Consider the following 21,605-nt stretch of genomic DNA (forward strand, 5'->3'; position numbering starts at 1 on the left):
TTACAGAGTTCTAGCTGTTCCACATCCTCTCAAGCACTTGATATTTTATTATTGTTTTTTAAATTACTTATTATTGACTTTCAATACATTTATTAGTGATTCCAATATTGTGTAGTGGTATCTCATTGTGGCAGCCCGTATTTATTAATAGTTTTGTTTCTTATGTTTTTTGTTTGTTTGTTTGATGGGAAAACTTCTGTGCAGTTTTCACAATTGGTCCTTGTTTTTCTGTTTTTTAGGGTAACAACAACATCTAATAACTTCATTGTGTAAAATGATATGTAGGGTGATTTTTACAGAATCATTGAATTGAAGACTTAATAGGCTCCTAGACAATAGAAACTATGTCCTATTTGTCTAAATGGCTGCAATGCCTGATAGATGAAAACCATCATTGTTACCATAGCCACCGTCATCCTCATTTTCCTCCCCTATATCATCACCCTGGTTAAGCGAGCACTGCTGTTTCCTCCGTGTCTACTTTTTATACACTTCACCAAACTGTAGGGCCTTCATTCCTCAGCAAAACATAAACAAATATCTGATTTCATGTGCATTGATACTGTTTGCTCCTCCTTGAACAATATACTTGGGCATGAGTTTTAGAAACTGGCCTTTTCTTTCATGTTTCCAGTTATTTCCTTGGACAAAGGTGGGGAGTCTGGCTCAGAGCCACTTCAGGGCAGGTCTAGGCAGGATGGTTGTTACTCCTAGTCCCTGATCCTACCCTGAAGGTGAAAGGGCCACTCGGTCTCAGGAGCAGCTCAGATCCCTGTGTTTGGGGTCTATTTGAGAAGACCAGGGGTTGGGAAAAAAAGAGGCAAAGCCAAGGGTTGGAATAAACTCACAGGGACAGAGTCAAGCCCAGAGAGAGGCACAGCAGAACTGAGGGCAATGGGTTGGTTTTCCAGGTGAACCTGTCTAGTGAGCTGGCATCACCCTGCCGTGCCAGGGCCCATGGAGCTTTCCCATCTTTCCAGTCTTAGCATCACCGGCTTGGAGAACAAGCAGAGGGAGTTCAGAGACAAAGACTTATCAGGAAAATGCCCCATTTTCTATCACGCAGATCCTGTGCAGTTTTGGTGATGAAGCAGAGGTAGTTCCAGACACTTGCAAAGCACCCAGAGTGCATTTCACCGACATCCGTCTTTACCTGACACAGTGGGAGGGGCGCATGCAGGGCTCACGTGACTTCAGGTGTCTCAGGCATCAACTCTTCTGGTTTCTCATGGGCCCCTTCTCTGAGTATGGATATCAGAGATTTTTGTCCAATGCGCAGGATTCCCTTGAGCTCTTAGGTTCTTTAAACTTACCAAGACTTCTACAGCCTTTTTGTGTTACCTGGTGAGACTTGTTTCAAAAAAGAATGAAATGCAAAAAAAAAAAAAAGCAGTGGCAAATAAAAATCTTGATAGTCCTCACAGGTGAAGATGTCTCCAGAGATAGGCAGGAGATGGCTTCACTTTGGTCAGCAGCTCACCAGGGCCGGTGGAATATACCTGTTTGGGTAATAAGGACCTTTGTATACCTCGGTCAGGATCACCAGGGACAGAGGTGACTCGTGCGAGCAGAATGGCTTTCATGAGAGGACAAATAAGGACAAAGAGTCCTTATTATTTTGGGCATCCAGTTCCCCAGAAGAATGAAAGTGGGCAGTTTTGAATGGAAACAATTGTCAAATGGGAACATAAACTACCAATATATTGGAAACAAAATAGAGGTTTATCAACAACAATCCTTCAGTTTAAGTGATTTAGGCTAGGTTGCATTTTGTCTGGGAAACCTCCCCAGACTCCAGTAACTCCAATCATAATTACTGGCTTCCTCCACATCTTTTCTAAATTCCCACAGGTCTCAGGTAAGGTTGTAGAATTTACCACATGGCACGTGAATTTGCTGGGCATATATCTGTCTCCCCCACTAAAGTCTGGGCTTTGTTTCTCTAGTTGAACAAGCAGGTGAGCCCTTTGGCCATTCCCTGTCAACACTCCTTTTCAAATGGTACAGGACAACACAGTAAAATGCCACTAGACACAAAGCCAGGAATTCTGGATTTGAGTTCTGAATCTCTATTTCTGCCACTATCTGAGGTATGGCAAAGAGACCAGTGCTCAGATACGAATCTCAGATGCTCCTCTGTTCAGTGATCAATAGCTCTCAAACATTACTGTGCAGGAGACTTAATTGGAAAAGTTGTTTAAAAATTAAGATTCTTGCTAGGCATGGTAGTTCACACCTGTAATCCTAGCACTTTGGGAGGCCAAGGTGGGAGGATCCCTTGAGGCCAGGAGTTCAAGATCAGCCTGGGCAATATAGCAAGACCCTGTCTCTACCCAAAAAATTTAAAAATCATATTTGTCTTATCTATTTATTCACTCACTTACTTGAGCAATTAACAAAATAGTAATAGATCCTGTTCCAGGAACTGGGGGTGAAAAGGTAAACAAGACATAGCGCCTGTCCTGGAGAAACTCATGGCCTGGGGAGAGTATCTCCCTGTAGCATCAGACACTGGAATGATGCAATTGCAGAGAATCCAAAATCTAGAGGTCAAAGAGAAGATTCAGAGAGGTTTCCCCACTGATATCACAGCCAAATTATCTTTACCTCTTTCATTCTTGTAGCTGCTGCTTAGATTTTAAGACGTCTTCTTTTGCAGCAAAGTGGTATTAATTCCGCTCTACAGCCTCCAATCTGCTCGTCAATAGTGAGGCATTCAACTTGACAGCGGCCTCTCAATTTCTTACAAAGTGCTTCTCTTTGCATTCCTCCCCTGGCTAGGTGAAGAAAGCAATTAGTCTTTAGTTATCTATTAATTAGTTACTGGAGGACAAAATTGCATCACCCAGGAAAAATTCAAAACTCCCCATGACCAAATCTCCTTGAGTGGCAGGGTATGAGCCTAGGAATCAGAAAAAGCAGACGTCTGACCAGTCACGTCGGAGCTCAGACCCTGGCAAATGTCCTCATTAGGTAGCCAATTAGGAAAAACAAAAAAAGAGTTTCCCTATGCCGAAATTATATGTGTGTTACATAGACACAGAGTGTTTCTTCCTGGGAGGGTGGCAAAATACTTTCTAATTCCGATAAACAACTGTTTCTAACAAGTGATTTTTTTCATATCTCCAAATTAATAGTTAATGATGTATAGCAAAAGTTGCACAGTGTTATTACATTATAGGCAGATAAATGATAGACCATGTGCCTTTGCATATGGTTTTGGAGTTTCACAATCTTAGGTAGAAACAAAAAAGCAACATGGTGCTAGTCCTGTCACTCTGCAGAGAACATGAATGTGGTCATGCATGTAGCTTTGACAAACAAATTAAGAGGGGTTTAGGCAATGTGCATTCATTCAGAACAGAGACCATGTTGAAGAGAGTGAACATATTACCAAAGAGGAATTTTGTTTTACATTGGCAATATGTTAATATATTCTTAGGAGAAATAGGAGGAGAAATAATCAAAAGAGATGTCAGCTACTCTCAAAAGGAGCAATGCTTTTTATTGGAGAGAACAACTTTAGGGAGAAAAGGTGCATATCATTAACCACATATCTGAATTATTACCTTGTGGAAGAGATGTTGGGTTTGTTACTATCCAAGTTAGGACTGAGACCATTGGAAAGAAATTGCAAGAATTTCTGCTTAAAGTAAGGGGAAAATTTTAAATAAGCCAAAGTAGAACTCAGGATATTGTGAGTTACAGATGACTGAAATTTGTCAGGCATCTGGACATGCAGTTGACATGGAATATATTTAATGTGCTCAAATACTGAATCAGGGCAGAGAATAAGAAAAATATGAAGAGGGAGAACAAATTACAATACAATGATAATGACATTTAACTCTAACATGTATGTGCCTGGCACTACCAAAGCAGTTATATGAAGAGAGAGTTTGTTAAATTGTCTCCAAAGAGTCATTTTTCCCTTCAGACTTTTAGTAATAGAACTTCTGGGTTTAGCTGGACACCTGGATACTTAAAGATGTCAGCACCTAGTTTCTATATTTCTATATGGCCACATTAATAAGTTTGGACAAATGAAATAAGAGTGGAATACTGTGAGCTGCTCCTATGGAATCTTTTAAATTATGTCTCATACTTGCTTTATTTTATTTATTTATTTACTTACTTATTTATTTTTTGGAGATAGTGTCTCACTCTGTTGTCCAGATGAGAGTAAGGGGCGCAATCATAGCTCACAGCAACCTCAAACTCCTGGGCTCAAGTGATCCTCCTGCCTCAGCCTCCTGAATAGCTAGGACTGCAGGTGTATGCCACCATACTAGGCTAATTTTTTTAACTTTTTGTAGAGATGGAGTCTTGCTATTGCATAGGCTGGTCTCGAACTCTTGGCCTCAAGTGATCCTCCCCACTTCAGCCTCCCAAAGTGCTAAAATTTTGAGCCACTGAGCCCCACCCATATTTGCTTTCTAGCTCTCCTTGTTAGAGCATCCTTGGAATCGGATACAATGGTCACATGTTTAGGATGGCAGGGTTGACCTGCAGCCCTAATCCTGACAAAACTTGATGGAGAAGAGCTTTGTACCACAGCCTAGCCAACTTACCTATTTGGGGACTTTTACATGAAAGATAAATCAACTTTTATATTTTCTTAGTCATTCTATTTTTGAGTTTCTTTATTATAACAAGTTAGCCTCTAACTAATGAATATAACAAGTTTTTTAATCTTCAAAACACTATTATTATTATCATTTATAGAAAGAAAATTGAAGTACAGAGTTTATACAGTGGATGAGGGTTGGAGCTGAGATTCGATCTCAAACAGTTTCATCTAATAATCTGTGCTAGTCACCTGTTACGTGGATTGTCAAATTCATTTCCAACTCTCAGATTCTGTGTGACTTTTGTGATTGTGGTGGTCCCAGTTTGTATCCAAACTGTGCTTATTGTTGGGATTCAAACATGTCTGGGCCGAGTTTGGGGGGACAGGGAGCTACTCAGCACCCGCTTCTATAGATTCATCTGAATGCACAAGAGTCTTGATTAAGGGGAGTGGGGAAGGCAGCTTGAAATGAGTTTCTCTGGCCTGGAACGTTGTCTGATATCTGTAGAAAGAAACTGAGGGCAGAAGCTAAGGAATTAATTTTTTAATTAATTAATTTTACAAGTGGAATTGTAGAATTAGGGGGGACATTATTATCAAACATGGAAGCATTATTCCTTGATCGTTTCTTCATTATATTTTTTCTCTTTTTATTTTTTAAAAACTTGTATTTTTCTATTTATGTTATTTTTTTTTTATCACTGGCACATATGTAGAGTACATTCTGTTCTTTAGTTCAAGTCCTGTCCTGTTTTAAAAGGTTCGTTCAAAAGTTCATTCATAAATGCAAATATTACTTCTCCAAAAGCCTTTCCAAATCTCCTAGTTAGAACCAAGCTTCCCCTTTCATAGCTTCTCTTTGCACTTTGCATGTTTTGAGGCATTTATGAAAATTGTTTCCTATTAAAGTTACTTGTCATCTGCTTATCTCGACCATTCACTTACTTATAGATTTTAAATTTATTGAATGCTTATTTACAATTTTGGGCAATCTGTTTTTGAACAACACAGAAGTAATAAACTAATAAATTTAAAGAAAATTAAGGCCAAGGACCATGCTTTAATTATATTTTTACTTCTTCATTTTACCTGTCTTTAATATAGAGACCAGAGCAATTTCCCATTAAGTGGCAAGCACACATTTGATATCTACTGGCTTGCTAGGACTACTGTGCCTGGAATGTGTAATAAATAGGTGTAGAAATTCAGGAAACCATGAGGAAATGAACAGGGCACTTTATGATGCACATAGAGCCTTTCAAAGGAAAGGCTTCATAACAGAAGGAATGAGGTAGTTGAGGAAATATGGACACAAAAGTTTCTTAGGAGTAGACTCATGACTATATTGAGCAAAGAGACACCAGTTCAAGAGACTTAAAGACTGAAGAGCACCCCAATCACAATGTTAGTGGTTTCAGTGATGTAATTTTCTATCAGTGTGTGAGAGCCAGAAAGAAAGTCTGAAATAATCTATAGATGAGAGATTTGGACCAACTACTCAGACATGAAAAAAAAATAGCTCTTTAAAGAACTTATTAATGTAACTTTCATTTAATTTAGGCTATAAAAGGTGTACTTTCTCTAAATTAACATGAGTGTTTGGCGTTTGCCTCTGATTTTTTTTTTCTCATTTTAGAGCAATCACTTTAGCATATGCTGAAGCTGGGATGAAGATTACAAAAGGAGGAAAGAAATCTAAAAGTAAAATAAGTCTGAACCCCTTGGCAGAGCTATTAGGAACTTGAATAGACACTCTTATGGTTGGAGATGGTCTAGGTCGGCGTGGTCCCATTGTTTTAGGTCTGGGCTCAGGAAAAGATTTTTCCAGTGACTGGTTGGCCTGGGACCTTTGCAGGACACAGGGATGGATCATGAACTGTTGTGAAAGTTGAGCTTTCTTCTCAAAAGACAGACCCTGTGCAGGTTGCCATCGCTACCTCTATAAAGATTTCCCTCTTACCTGGGACAGTTTGGACAAGAAGAATGAGTGCAGCAAACATTAAGAAAAAGATTCTCATGGCTCCAGGCATCAGTGGAGAGATGACAAAGACGGTGCAGTAGCTACAGTCCAGCTCTTCATCAGAGGAAGTTGATGAAAACACATACTGCTGCTCTGAAGGGGCTGGAAGCCAACTTTGTTTTGTGATGTTCATTAAGAAGGTACTATTTTCCATGCTCCAGTGAACAAGGTGTGGGCTGACAGATCAGATTTTATCTAAATCACATTTATGGGACCGTAAGGCAGAGAACCCTGCCTTCCTGCCTGGAATACTCTGCCCTGTGTCTCTGCCTAAACTTCTCTATTTTTTCTTGCAAGCCCTGCCATACCGACCACCATGTCCACAGATCTGTAATTGCTACGTTTTTCTCCTTAGCTAATATTTACAAACAACTTACTCTGGGTTTGTTGTTGTTGTTGTTTTGAGACAGAGTCTCACTCTGTTGCCCAGGCTAGAGTGCCGTGGTGTCATCCTAGCTCACAGCAACCTCAAACTCCTGAGCTCAAGCGATCCTCCTGCCTCAGCCTCCCGAGTAGCTGGGACTACAGACATCCACCACCATGCCCGGCTAATTTTTTCTATATATATTTTTAGTTGGCCAATTAATTTCTTTGTAATTTCAGTAGAGACAGGGTCTCGCTCTTGCTCAGGCTGGTCTCAAACTCCTGACCTTCAGCGATCCTCCCTCCTCTGCCTCCCAGAGTGCTAGGAGTATAGGCATGAGCCACTGTGTCCAGCCCAACTTACTCTTTTATAAAATTTATTCAGCAGTTATTAATTGGTTGTTGGTGCAATTGCTTTGCAAAAGTTATAGTATATAAAAAATTTATCTCCCTAGTTAGACTGCGAGCTCTGCAGAGGAAAACAGCTTACCTCTCGTCCTTCTTTTCCATTAATTCCTCACAGCAGTGCTTTGCAACAGTAGGTTCTCAAAATATATGTGGTATTTGATTTATTCATTGAAAGTTGTCCAGTTAGGGACATTCATGAATAGTCAAGCAATTAAATGGATTGTTATTAAATGTTCAAAGTTTATATGGGTATAACATATTATTAAGGACAATGACATTATTATTAAATATAACCATATTTCATATTTCATGAAAATAGCATTCATTCAACAAACATGTCAGGCAACTACCATGTGTACTTATGCTGCTCAGGTATATGTTACTAAAAAATTTGAATTTTGTCCTAAAATCAAAAGAAAGTTATTGAAGGATTTTAAGTAGGGAGGTTGTATGAAAGACCATAGACCAAGTGAGCAGTTTTATTTCCAGTAGAGTAGAGTGAGCTTCCAATAGACCAATCCTCTCATTAATAACAAGCAAGACTCTGGGGGAAAAAATAACTACCTGAAGGATATGAACATTGAAATAAAAGCAGGCATATTTTTGAGAGTTCTCTGTGATTTCAATGTGGCATGAAGAAGCTAAAGATAAAAAAATTCTACCATCTTTCTGAAGTTTGGACACAAGAGTGGCCATAGCCACTGGAAAATACTAAAAGGGACACCCAGAGAAGGAGGGCTCTGGGTTCTTTGCACAAACTCTGTCCCTGATTGTTGCTAACCCACATATCAGCAAAGCAAACTAGTTAAAAACAAAAGCAACAAATGAACGAACAGAGAGAGATTTGAGCTCCTGCCCATCACAGACATGACCGTGTTTGCAATTTGAATTTAATGGAGTTAGTTTTCTACTAAAACAAAACAAAAAAAAAACAAGTGTCAGAGAAACATAACAGCATCCAAATTCTCTTCAACATACTAGTCACAACTTAGATGCTGAAATGATCAGCAAGGACTTTAATACACTCATTTTATTTATTTTTTTTAGCACACCCATTTTTACATTATCCAAGTGGTAAAGGAAATTCCCTTGGAATAATTTTTTTAAAAAAAGGAAAATCCCATCAGAAAATAGGAAATATAAATAAATTTCGAAACTAAAAATCATGATACCCAAAAAATTGACTGAATAGATTTGATAAAGTAATGAATATGACAGGATAATGGCTCAGCAAATTAGAAATTATACAATATGAGGATCAAAGTGGCAAAATGATTTATAAAACAGGCCATCAAGGCTACTACTATGAAAATCTATAGTAAATAGGTAATTGGAATCCCACAATGAGGCGAGAATCAGAATGGAGCAAAAAGTAATTCAAGAAAAAATTGCTGAAAACTTCCAAATTTGGTGAAAGACATACATTTTGAAAACCAGAAGCTCATCAAACTCTAGAGAGCATGAATGATATGTTTAGGTGCATTGCAGTCAAACTTTTGAAATCCAAACGAACAGAGAAAATCTTGAAAGCATCCAGAGAAAAGTAACCCATTCTGTCCAGAAAAACAACTGAGTCACCACTGACTTCTTATCAGAAAATTAAAGGTCAGATAAAAACAGAACGCCATCTTTAATGTGCTAAAGGAAAACAACAATATCTACAAAACAAACAAAAACCTGCCAGCCTCAGTTTAGTATTCAGAAGAAAATAGTCTTCAAAAATCAAGGAAAAATAGACATTTTCAAAGAAAACTAAAAGAATTTTTCTCCAGCAGAAATTCCCTACAAGAACAGTTAGAGGAAATTCTTCAGGCTGAAGAGAAATTATACCAGAAAAAAACTTAGACTTTCAGGTAGACTAAAAAATATAATAAAAATAAGTGTCTGAGTAAAAATAAATAGTATTTTGCATCTTAATTTATTTCAAATTATGACTGGGCATGGTGGCTCACACCTGTAATCCTAGAACTGTGGGAGGCCAAGGCAGGAGGGTCCATTGAGATCAGGAGTTCAAGACCAGCCTGAGCAAGAGTGAGACTCCGTCTCTACTAAACAATAGAAAAAGTTAGCCGAGTGTGGTGGTACACACCTGCAGTCCCAGCTGCTTAGGAGGCTGAGGCAGGAGTGTTTCACGCATGTCTGTAAGGTCTAATTGGTTTGCAGTGTTATTTAAATCTTATATTTTCTTAATAATCTTCTTTCTAGTTGTTCTATCCATTACTGAAGGTAGGTATTGAAATCTCCTACTATTATTATTGAATTATCTAGTTCCCATTTCATTTCTGTTTGTTTTTTCTTCGTGTACTTTGGGGCTCTGTTGTTAGTTGCATATATGTTCATAATTGTTGTATTAACTTGATGGATTCACTCTTTTATCACTATAAAATGTCTTTCTTTTTCTCTAATAGCAATTTTGTCTTATATGCTATTAGTATAGCCACTATGGCTCTCTTTTGGTTATTATTTTCATGGCATTTTTTTGGCCTCTTTTTATTTTAAACCTTTGATTTTTTTAATCTAAGGTGACTTTCTTATAGGCAGCATAGAGTTGGAGCTTTTAAAAAATCCATTTTCCAATCTCTAATTGGAGTGCTTAACCATTTGCATTTAATATAATTACATTAAATGTAAATGGATTAATTCAAATTTATTCATTGCTTCTTGCTGGATGTGGTGTCACACACTTATAGTCCCAGCTACTTGGGAGTCTGAGGCAGGAGGATTGCTTGAGTCCAGGAGTTCTGGGATGTAGTGTGCTATGCCAATCAGGTATCCACACTAAGTTCAGCATCAGTATGGCGACTTCCCAGGAGAGGGGGACCACCAGGTTCCCTAAGGAGGGGTGAACCACCCCAGGTGGGAAACTAAGCAGGTCTTCATTACTTCTTTTTGTTACTGCTAAATAGATATGGTGCAATGTACCATTTTCATTTCTTTCATTAGCTATATATTTTTGAGTTATTTTTGGAGTGGTTGCCCTGGGGGTTATAATTAATATTATAATTTATAACAATCTAATTTGAATTAATGACCAATTTAATTGTAATAGTAGACCAAAAATTTCAAATAGCACTGTTTCAATGTCCCCCCCACTCCCAATTAGTGCTGTTAAAAAGAAGTTGGAGTTTTGAAGTATGAGAGAGAGTATCTTGCTGGTCTTAAAGGAGAAGGCTGCCATGTTTTGGAAGGAGCCATGGAACAGAGAATGCTAGGCAGTCTGTAGTTGCTGGCACTGTCCGGGTTGGCTCCTGGCCACGTGAGTTTGGAAGAGGATCTCTGGCCTCAGATGAGATCGCAGCCCCTGTCAATACTGTGACTTCAGTCCTGTGGAATCCTGAGCAGAGATTCTAAACACATCACACACAGACTTCTGAGCTGCGGAATTGGTGAGACCATATGTGTGGTTTTAAGTAGGTAAGTCTGTGGTGCTTTGTTATACAGTGAAAGGAATGACTATAGCAGCATTCTAAGGTGAATCTCTTTTGGAGGCAAATTTATGTCTTCTCTCAAGGCTCCTGAGCAGGCCATGGCATTTAGCAATTTCCTGAATGGTTAATATCCTTTCTAGTTGATCTCTTATGAATTTACCTCAACTCCCTTCTTCCCACGGCTACATCTTTAAAACCATTTTATGCTGAGTCCCTTTGCCCTAACATACCACATCCTTGGGTTTTTTGTTGTTGTTGTTGTTGTTGTTGTTGTTGTTTTTACTTTAGGATGATTCCAACCCAGTGACCTCGTGTATCATCCACCTGGTCTATGGGAATCACATCCTTTGTCATGCTTAACATACCACTGTGTCTACTCCCGCTGCTGACTACTTCTTGTCCTGCCATCCTGCCCAGCTCCAGCCACGGCTTTCTGCCTGTAGATATTTTCTAGATGCATCAGACATGATGCATCACCATGCTGAAATTTCCAAGTAGCCTTCCTGAAGCCCATCCTATAATGCTTGGTGTGAAAGTGATGTTTTTCTCATGCTTCCCTGTGAGAGACAGAGTGAAGTCACAATCACAGTACACCAACACAGTTTGTAAAGAAATCTTGCTCCCTGGATTCTATAGCTTTTTAATATACCTTCAAGTAGGCATAGAAGGTAAGTGTCTCAAGATACTTTTCATGGTCAACTTCTTTGCTAATCCTGCATTTGTGATCCGGTTCCTCCATTGGGAATTTGGGAATTAAGGATAATGTTTTCTCCTGCATCTTTTTGGGGCTTCAGCCAGAACTGACAGATCTTGCTGTATAAGCACTGCCATTCCCTTTCAGATATTGTGAGGAAGCTTTGAAATGAAACACAGAGCCAAGAAGGAGTAACATGTGGTTAGGGTTAGCATTATAAGACCATAGCTATAATTTTGCAAATCAACTGGGTTATAGTCATGCTAAACAGGAAAGTTATGTAGGGTGGAGGTACTTTATGAGAAAACAAGATGCACTACACCTCTTTTCTTCCCATCCATTTATTTCTGACCCACCAGTCATTCAGAGACCTTCCCCTCTGCAGCTCCAGCAGAAACTAAGACCGGAAATCCCTTGAAATTCCCAAGGAATCAACTGATCCAGTGAAACCACCCACCTCCAATGGACACGTGAAAAAATTGAATTTTCACATAACAGGAAATTAGTAAGGGTCAAGACTTTATTATTCTTTAGGAAGGACTGGGTGTCTCAGGGAAGAGGGGGCATTAGATGGAAAATACCTTAAGGGGAGCCAAGTGCAGAAGAGAGGAAAGAGTAAGAGAAAGAGAGAGGGATGACTTGTGAGTAGGAAAGCATGCATGCACGGTGTCTTCTGCAGCTGTAAGTTGGATACTACACAAGGTCGTTAGGAAGGTCACATCAGGGCACAACTACTGATCTACCACCATGTACAGCTCCAAGACATGAGCATGAATCTTTCCATAAAAGAAACTTCAATAAGGGTTTTTAATTTTTTTAATCAAGCAATGTGGTATTTGCAGTGAGTGGGGAATATCCTAGTTGCACGATATTCTGAAAGGCAGCAGCCTCCACCCTCACTGTGGAGAACTGGAAGGAAGGGCATCTCCCCATAAGCTACTTGACTGCTCAGCTGTACGCTCTTAAGCCCAGATATCACACTTCCCACCTCGCTCAGGTAATTCCTGTGCAAATGAAAGAAACACTCCAGGTTTCATGATTGAAGACAGCTGATGAAAGATAGCTGATAATACAATATGTAAATAAATCTGAACATAGAGTGAACCTAAAAGCTAAACCAGTCAGGGTCCAGACATGGAAAGGGTCCTCACACCAGGTCAGTCCATAGAGAGAACTGGACATGGACAGCCGACCATGGAGTGTTGGAAAAACTGTAAATGCAAACCTGGAGCAATGAGGCAGCCCTAAAGATAGCCACAGCTGGAACCTCTACCGTGCTATGGTTTGGGGGAAACCAAGGGCAAGTGTGGGCTGGCAGAGGATACAGCTGCTGTGGGACAGCCAGGCGAGAGCTGAGGACACAGATGCAGGGACTGTCCTGTGGGGGTGAGAGAAGAGAGAGTCGGGGAGAAATTCCCCAAGTCCACCCTTTCTCCAACCTCCCATTCGCCTGGGAGACGCTTGCATTGACTGAAACCAGCCAGAAGTCAGGAAGCCTGGGAAGTGTAATTGCATCGCTCTTGTTTTACAGAGCAAAGTGGGGAAATAATGAAGGATGAGTCTGAGCACAAAGAGACAAAGGATATGCTCAAATGTTAAGCAAAATATTGTTCAGTCTCACGTGTTAAAACTGAGTGACCACATTTGAGTCATTGGCCATAGGACTGGTAATTTTGACCTTTATTTGTGAAGCTATAAATTTTATTTCATAAGGCAAAAGTTATACAGTTGATCATTTATGTACATTCTGTGCTGAACATTCTGTGCATCTGTAACCATTTTCTTTCATGGGCAAGAAGAGAAATGCAAAGTTGGCGTTGTAGGCATTAACTGAGTAGATGTGAGTTGTTTTAAAAATACACCCTAAGTACTAGAATTGATGAATGTGTCAATTAGGATACCAAGAAATGACACGAATAAAAAGAGTTTCTTATATTCAACAGAATTATAACTCCATTAACATAGATGTGGATGCCACTTCCATTTATCTGTTAATTAAGCGAGAATTAATACACGCAGATAGATACACAATATGACAGCTGTGTTCACATCATTTACAGCTTCCCAGCTATGGCCCCAAGGAAATAACAGCCTCCTAGGTCTCCATTCCTTTAAATAGAGATAGGAAAAATAAAAGCTACCTTATGAGGTAACCTTGGGTCATATGAGAAAAGTACGAAATAAGAATTTATAAATTATAAGGTACTCCACAAATATATAGTATTGCTATCTGATTAAGTGGGTAGCTATTAGGTATCCTCTTGTGTCTTTTTTTTAAGACCATCTTTAAAAGCAAGCAAAGAAACAAAACAGAAAGAAATGAGAAAGGTCCTGAAACTCACTCACTGTGTGACGTGGAGAAGCCACGTAACTTCTTCTGACCTTCCTCGAACATCCAGTCCTGCTCCTAAGACCAGAAGAGTGTTGTTGGTCTGGATTAAAAGCTCCTCCTTTGGCAGCAGAAAAAGTTTAGCTTGCAACGTCCTTTAATCTTCTCATTCTCCAAGCACATCCTCCTGCACTTGCCCCGACCAAGCCTGCATGGCTCGCAAACAGCAAACTCCCCTGTGCCAAGAAAGAGCTGCTGACATGGCTTTCTGATGTAGCAAAGGCCACCAACCAAGGGAGGGTTTGTATGGATGATTATAAAGACTGTTTTCAAGAACCAGCCCAGATTTTTCAAAGAGCTTCTGCTTTTTGCAGGATGGAGTTGGGGAGGGTTAATTCTTAAGGAAGAGCTAATCAGAATTCCTGCTCCCCAAGCGCTTATAATCTTGCATGGAGCAAAAGTAAGCCACGGGCAGAAAGCATGACATATAGATCACAGAACTATAAAAATACACACCTGATACCCCTGTGAAGTTTGCTACATGAAAATGGGAGGGATACCTTGTGGTTTTAGAAAGATCTTTGACAATGGAGTTAAGAGACTAAGATTTAATTCTTGTTTGGGCCTCGTACAAGGTCTGCCCAGAAAGTATCCAGCCATCATTAACATAATAAGAATGGTTATGTGGCTGGACACTTCTTTCCCAGGCCTTTGCATGTCCTCAGTAAACTCTCACTCTGTTTTCTTATTTGTCTAGTCCACATTCTAGAAGCACCTGACTACATTTTTAGTCTGTTTAGTGATCAAATGGAATAATTTATGTGAGAATATTTTGGTTATCATAGTACCTACGTCATAGGGGCATTTTGGAGATTAAATGACACAATCCATGTAAAGTTGTTGAATAGAGTGTCTGTTACATAACAGGCACTCGATGACTAGTAGCAACCTGTATATTTCTTACTCTGAAATTCTGTCTAAACGCTTTCCATTTTTTTTTACAATTTTTCTTTCAGTTTACAATGTGCTTTCTTCCTGTGAAATATGACTTCACAAAAAAAAAATCTGTGGGCTATTCCTTATGAATAGTTCTTCTGTGATCATGATGAGGTTCCACTGAGCCACTCTTTTATTGGAGCCTTCTTCAACCAAGAGCATGCATTGACTTTTACTAGATTTAGGAGATAAGCTTGTGAAATAGATGGGCAGGCAGGTTCTCAGAGCAGTGCTAATTGGCTGCTAAAAGATTAAATCTATGACCTTGGGTTAGTTAGCATCGTGAGCTAATGGGAAGAGTCAGTGGGTACAAATTTCTATGGCCAAATTGCCATCCAGTAATAAAGATATTTCTCTGCAAAATGGAAAAATATAAATATGATACTGGGGACAAGAGGAAAAATAGAAAATAGAGTTAGTGGACTGAGATCTCCAGACAATTCTATTTGCACAACTGTCTCTATCCTCTCTTACTCTCTGGAAGTCAACAATAGCTAACAGGGCCAAAGCTCCTAAAAGAAAGGAAAAATTATATGCAAGGGATTTAACTTACCTCCTGGAAACAACTGGGGGTAATCCATTCCTGCCTGGCACCCTAAATTCAAAACAACACACATTTTGAAAGTTAAAATCAACACAGGATAAAACACCCTATAAAACAATATTCCCAACTCCACATGTGACATAGGATGTCAAGAAACAGGAGATCACAGAGTTGTGAACTTTATTCTATTCTGTGTCACAAGCCAGCACTCCTGGCACCAGCAATACCAAATTAACAAAAACAAAAGGTAAAGTATCATACACAGTTTGCTCTTAGAAAATGCCATGGTGGCTCCAAGAAATCCCCATGAGAGGCAGCATGGAAAGTGGACCTTTACTCTCACTTTCAGGGTGGTACCTAGAAGATTCTTCAAGCTTTATGATCCGCCCCATCAAAATCCCATCCATTTGCATTTACCTGATGGTAATTGAGCCAAAGTGAAGAACAAAGCAAAAACAAAATAAAGCATCTTCCTGCTCAGAGCCATCTTTAAGGAAGACTCTTTAGAACAGAGGTTTGGGATTTCTTTGAGAAGACAAGAGGCTCATTTATATTTAAAAGTAATGGGGTATGCTCTTGGTCAGTGAAGTGAATCAACAAAGGAAGCATAATTATATGCACCATTTCTCAGGATCAAGGGCTGATATCATGGATAATGGCCTTGGACGCCCATGAAGCCTTATATTCGGAGGAGTTTAACTGGTGTCGTGAGAACACCAGCCTGGGAGTCAGGAGACCAGGGGTTATTCATGGGGCTGCTGTAGTCACCCAGGGACGAGGAGCTAATGATTCCATCTCTTCCAGCTTCCATTTTCTGGATGAAAATAAGAAAAAACTCACAAATTCTGTGGCCCTTCAAGGTTGTTGTAAAGATCTATCCAGTATGATTAGGATGCAAAAGTGTTTTGTACATGTAGCATGCTTAGGGGGTCTGGTACCCTTAAAAGTTCAATAAATGTGGATTCTTCTTTTCCCAGCCTTCATTTTTGTTGTTCAGAAATACCACAGGGAGAAAGGGAGAGGGAGAAGTCATTTTACAAATTAGCTCTGAATCCCTCTGCCTGTGACAACGTCACTTCAGAGAATAAAGCCGTGATTGCCATGTCTTTTTAATTCATTAAGAACATGGGTATCAAAAATCATATTTACATCACTGCCCCCCAAATAAGCTGCCTATATTTCTGTTCTTCATTTCTAGAATGCAAAATGGAATAATTAGAAAACCTTAAGACTATGAAGTCAGAAAGATAGACTTAGCAATGTCTGACCCTTTGATAGATTACTTGATTTATTGAACTTCAGTTTCCTAATCCTTAAAATAAAGATATAATAATGGTATGTGCTTCCCAGGGTATTTCAGAAGATTAACTGATACTAAGGAGCACGGTCAGGATTGGAAATCCAAACTGTCATCTCCATGTTCCTTCCTGGGAACTTTCCAAAATCAGAAAGACAGTACACTGTGGATGGAGTGACACCCACTGAGGTTTGTGGGCTCTACTCAGCAGAGCATGGAAAGATTCTTATCCCTGACAAGCCTCAGCGATCAAAATGTTATTTGTTCTGGAGAAGCGTATAAATGTGGGTGTTCATGGCCCTTTTCTCATGGACACTGTGCTGCTCTCTCAAGACCCTCCAGTCATGAGGACATTCATCGTTCTCTCTGCTGTTCTCCTCTTTGTGGCCCCAGGTAATATGAGTATCTTGACAGGGAAGGTGGACAGAGGTGGTGTCCCAGAGGGAAGGTCGACCTCAGGGAGCGTCCAGGCATGACCAGCCCTGGCATGCAAGGGCACCTTTGGTCCAGTGGCCCTGCGGGGGGACCATTTGCTGCAGGAGGAGACTTCCACCCTAACGCCTCTTCCATAAATCCCTTGCATTTGCTATTATTTTCTGGGAGGGGCTGTCACAGGTTTGAAGAAATAAAGGAAGGAAAAACAACTCTTGGTGCCGCCAAAAAAGATTGGGAAAAAAAATTAAAAGCAAAGAGTCTATGGACCTTTTAAGATATGGTTATGGTAAAGATTAAGAGAAACAAGGAAGAGAGACAAAGAAAGGAAAGAATGGGAGGGAGAAGGAATGGAGCTTAGAGACACCGATGCATTCACCTCGTTGAGCAGCAGACGACACAGCATGACCTAGGCTGACATTCCTTGGATACATACCATAAAGCTGAGTGCTATGATAAAAATTTCACATAAAATGCCTTTAATGCTCCAAAGCCAGTGCCTTTAAGGAAAACTCTTTCCTACCTTCAGTTGCACTGTATTCAGGGCCTCTTTTTTGTTTGGGACCATCCATTTTACATGTATTTTGCAGATGCAGAAATTGCACCTCAAATGGGCTAAACAGCTTCTCAGAGTCATGCAGACAAAAAAGGGTGAAGCCAGGAGCAGAGTTCAGCTCTACTCTGTCCCAGTGAGAGGCATTTATCATGCCCTCCCCATGTCAGAGCTCTCTTGTTCCTGGGAAACTCCAGTCGCTCCAGTTAAGGTATAAGACTATACTCACCCAAAGATCCAGAGAGCTGAAGAAAGGGTCTCTCAGAACCCATGATAAGTCCAAATTTGTGCCAGATGCTAGTGATACATTATCCCCAGGAATAATGCCCAGAAATTTCACACCAGCTGTTTTGTGACAAGCCCATGTGAGTAGACTCTGTGTGAGGATACGAGGCTCTAGGACCCACAGTGAACCCTGCTACATCCACCCCACTGGTGTTGACTTATACATCGGAAACTGACCAGAAGTATCCTTTTCAGATCACTCATTATGAGTCAACACAATACAAATTTATTTACTATAAAATTATTTAATATATTTAAATAAAACCAATGTATTCATGCACCATACACACACACACACACACACACACACACACACACAGTATCCACATGGGCATCTGTGATGATCCATTGGAAGCTCATGGGCACCAACACTCTTTTTACTTCCTGAGTCAGCCTGGGTTATCACTGTGAATTGGATCCAATACAAGGACTCTTGTCAGAGTGAGGTCCTGCAACTCTGGCCCGAGACAGCCTCACGGTATTATTGACAGAATGGCAGAAACAACATAGACCCCTGCAGTGGTAGGCAGGGTTCACTGAGCTTCAAAATAGTGGGGTATTTATACTTATGAACAGAGATGCTGACCCTGGATAATAATTAGTGCATATGCTGGCACTGATCCATCTGGTTGTTGAGTTTCACGTAGATGTGAATTAGGTACCTTTATATTTTGACATGAAATGCAATCTGTGTCCATCTGACAGCTTCATTACATACACTCAAATTAGGCAACTCTAAAATGTTGATTCTGATAAGATATGTTGTCTGTCCTTAATTTGAAGTAGACTGCTCTTATTATTGCTACTGATAAAGTCCTAAGGCCAGAACTGTGCAAAATAACACTAGAAAAGTCTTAAGGAACCATTCCCAACATACTCATCCTACCCGCTCCAAAGCACCTGCTTTCCACAGCTGGTGTTTTGATGGACTATGGAGGAGAAATCCTTTCCAGGCAGCTTCTTTACTTTCTGTCTACAATAGTAAACATATTTTTTCTTTTTATGTATCTATCCAGTCTTGAGCCATCACCCCAATCTCAGCTCTTGCTCTACTCTCAACAAGTAGCAATCTTTCTGAGTCCATTGGGGAACTCATGGACTCTGGAGTTGTTTGTAGGAACAAGTTGATAATTACCTTTACAGATTTTGATAGTTTCTGTTTCCCAAAGCCCCCACACATCCTAATCTCAAATGCTGGAAAGCAAATCTATTCTTCCTGGCATTTCACACTGTGCGGGGGGGGGGGGGGGGGGGGACATAAATATCCAATAGGAAATATTTCCCCAGCCATCTCATCTAACTGCAGGGTATGGCACTGTGAGAGCTTGTAAAGAAATCTTCACCAACTCATTACATCACTGGTATCTAGACATGTATGAAAAGAGGATTAATCCAGGTGGCTCCTTCCCTTGTGTAGCCAAGAATGCATTTTTTGATGACAAATGCCAGAAGCTTGGTGGGAGATGCAGGCATTCTTGTGAGAAAAATCAAGAATTTGTTGCTCTCTGCCAGAAGACCCTGAGATGCTGCATGATTCTCCAGCCATGTGGGAATCATAGGGAAGATGACTAATTTTGAAGACAAGCTTCCTGGAGAAGCATCAGTGACCTAGCTTCTTCTTTTTAAACCAGCCTCTGTTATAAGCAGACACTTCAATAAAAATAAATGGCTGTCTTTGTTCAGTTTGTCAAATGCTTCATTTGGAAGAGAGAATATGAGTACCTAATCTTTATAGTCCCTCCACCCTGGCTTATTTTGTATAATTTTGGAGTAAAGAAATTGTTCCAAAGTCATCCAATATTTTTCTTAAAATGGGAATATAAGTCAACAGACCTCTAGCTTGCACACAGGCAGTTGGCCATAACCAACCCATTGAGATGAGAGAAAAAGAAGAAGAAAGAAGGAAGGAAGGATATAAGGAAGAAGGATGAACCTTCCAGCCACAAGAACTGTGAGCAGTGAATTTTTATTGTTTATAAATTACCCAGTGTAAGTAAGGTATTTTGTTATAGCAGCATGAATGAACTAAGACAATTATCTAGTTTAAGTAAGAATTTCCTGTCATGTTCCTAATGCTTAAGATTCAGTGTAGATCCCTCCTGGGATGGAAACCTTGCCTTACCTCCACCTTAATTCCTGGAGATCAAGGTACTAAATCCCATTAGAATCAATAACCCTTTAACAACATACTTCTTAATTACACTTTCTGTTTTGAGATAATTGTTGATGCCCAGGCAGTGGCAAAAAAATAATACATACAGATTCCCAGATCTTTTACTAAATTTTTCTCAATAGTAACATCTTGCAAAATTATAGTGCAAATCACAACCAGGATATTGACATTGACACAGAGCATTTCCCTATCACAGGGACTCTTCATGTTATCCTTTTAGAGCCACACCCTCTTCCCCCCACCTCCACCTCCTTCTCTACCCTGGGACAACTAATTTGTTCTCTATTTCTACAGCTTTGTCCTTCTAGGAATGTCATATAAGTGGAATTATACAGTATATAACCTTTTGGGATTGGCTTTTTTTCCAGTCAGCATGATTCTTTTCTGTCCTTCTTAGACATTCCCCAATAAATTCATTTTCTTTCTCGTTCTTGTTGATATCTGCTTCTTGGGGAATCTAAACTGGTACATGTGGTGATCTCTGATTTTCTATCCTGTTACTGTGTGAGGAGAATCGGTTCTCTGTCTTGTTCTCCCATAAGTGTGAGCTCTGCTTGGTTTTGCTTAGGATGTATGAACAAAATGTTGTTTCCCAGGCTTTGTCTAATCTGTGTTTCAGAATGAGGAGAGCTTATCCTAGAATGTCAACTTCCAAAACTGGACATTTTCATCTTCTCTAACATACCTCATGAATTTTCATTAAAATAAATTATCTGGTGTTTTCCCTAAGGGCAATTCCTGGGAGCCTATACCCTGTCTGTTTTGCCTGGGGTGCAGGGGGGATTATATCCAAAGGCATATATGCTCTCTGGAAGGGTAAAGAGTAAGGTCACAGGTGATTTGGTGCCATTGTTAGAAATAAGCATTTCAATAAGTCCTCCCTCCCCTTTTAACTTCTCTCTTCTCACTCTTGTCCCCCTTTTTGTTCTGAGCTCCAAGCCAGTCTGCTGTTCTGTAGCCAGACTTCGCCCCCTTTGATGACTGATGATGCCCACCATAAAGTATTCCCTATTGTCACTTATTGTCATTCTCACCACACACCCTTCCTGTTCCAGAAGTGTGCTGAGACCCCTCATGCATTCATGACCTCCTCATGTCCCACACCATGCTTCTCTTTGACACTGTGTATTTATTTATTCCTGTATGTTTATTCCAGAGGCTACTTGGAAGGGATGGACGTTAGCCCCACTTACCTACACCGATGTTTTCGACAAGAAGTTCCCGACTGACACCCACCTGGAGCGATTTCATACCAGTTCAACTGAAACAGAATGGAAAGTCCTTTCACCAGAATCACAGAATGTTGAGGCCGAAGGGTATCTCGGAGATCATCTAATACAATTCTTGTTTCAGATGGGGAGGCAAATGATGGGACTCAGACTTCCCATACGATACTCACTCTCCCTGTCCTGAGTTCTGCCAAGCCCACATTTCTAAAGCCCCAACACCGCCCCCTCACACTGAGTCTTGGTGCTCATGGGCAATGCCAGCGCCCTTGATAAGCTTCAGTAAT

The 21,605-nt window shown here is 40.1% G+C and overlaps 3 protein-coding genes and 1 long non-coding RNA gene across 4 annotated transcripts; 2 read left to right on the plus strand and 2 right to left on the minus strand.

The window, feature by feature from the left end:
* Positions 1 to 2,631: 2,631 nt before the first annotated feature.
* On the minus strand, positions 2,632 to 6,600 carry LOC109729819 (beta-defensin 107A-like). The gene is made up of 2 exons (XM_020282801.1): positions 6,531 to 6,600; positions 2,632 to 2,777 (listed from the first exon to the last, which is right to left on the minus strand). The coding sequence occupies exons 1-2, from the start codon at positions 6,598 to 6,600 to the stop codon at positions 2,632 to 2,634; spliced, it is 216 nt and encodes a 71-aa protein (XP_020138390.1).
* Positions 6,601 to 10,701: 4,101 nt separating this feature from the next.
* Positions 10,702 to 21,452, plus strand: LOC142864088 (uncharacterized). The gene is made up of 2 exons (XR_012914681.1): positions 10,702 to 10,775; positions 21,249 to 21,452. It is a non-coding gene; the product is annotated as an uncharacterized LOC142864088 (long non-coding RNA).
* LOC109729818 (beta-defensin 105-like) lies at positions 13,921 to 15,839 on the minus strand. The gene is made up of 3 exons (XM_020282800.1): positions 15,770 to 15,839; positions 15,362 to 15,403; positions 13,921 to 14,048 (listed from the first exon to the last, which is right to left on the minus strand). Exons 1-3 carry the CDS (start codon positions 15,837 to 15,839, stop codon positions 13,921 to 13,923), a joined length of 240 nt encoding a protein of 79 aa, XP_020138389.1.
* Positions 16,994 to 19,491, plus strand: LOC109729817 (beta-defensin 106A-like). The gene is made up of 2 exons (XM_020282799.2): positions 16,994 to 17,042; positions 19,337 to 19,491. Exons 1-2 carry the CDS (start codon positions 16,994 to 16,996, stop codon positions 19,489 to 19,491), a joined length of 204 nt encoding a protein of 67 aa, XP_020138388.2.
* Positions 21,453 to 21,605: the final 153 nt, after the last annotated feature.

This window comes from Microcebus murinus, chromosome 24 (genome assembly GCF_040939455.1).
Source record: "Microcebus murinus isolate Inina chromosome 24, M.murinus_Inina_mat1.0, whole genome shotgun sequence".
Taxonomy (NCBI): Eukaryota; Metazoa; Chordata; class Mammalia; order Primates; family Cheirogaleidae; genus Microcebus; species Microcebus murinus.

What these genes read in the sequence shown, in the direction of transcription:
- LOC109729819 (XM_020282801.1), bottom strand. Translation starts at nt 6,600, where the DNA reads ATGCCTGGAGCCATGAGAATCTTTTTCTTAATGTTTGCTGCACTCATT. An exon ending in TCTTGTCCAAACTGTCCCAG is followed by an intron (nt 2,778 to 6,530) that starts GTAAGAGGGAAA and finishes TTCTTCACCTAG; the next exon opens with CCAGGGGAGGAATGCAAAGA.
- LOC109729818 (XM_020282800.1), bottom strand. Translation starts at nt 15,839, where the DNA reads ATGGCTCTGAGCAGGAAGATGCTTTATTTTGTTTTTGCTTTGTTCTTC. An exon ending in TTTGGCTCAATTACCATCAG is followed by an intron (nt 15,404 to 15,769) that starts GTAAATGCAAAT and finishes TTTTGAATTTAG; the next exon opens with GGTGCCAGGCAGGAATGGAT. An exon ending in CCCCCAGTTGTTTCCAGGAG is followed by an intron (nt 14,049 to 15,361) that starts GTAAGTTAAATC and finishes TTCTTGGCACAG; the next exon opens with GGGAGTTTGCTGTTTGCGAG.
- LOC109729817 (XM_020282799.2), top strand. Translation starts at nt 16,994, where the DNA reads ATGAGGACATTCATCGTTCTCTCTGCTGTTCTCCTCTTTGTGGCCCCA. An exon ending in TCTCCTCTTTGTGGCCCCAG is followed by an intron (nt 17,043 to 19,336) that starts GTAATATGAGTA and finishes TCCCTTGTGTAG; the next exon opens with CCAAGAATGCATTTTTTGAT.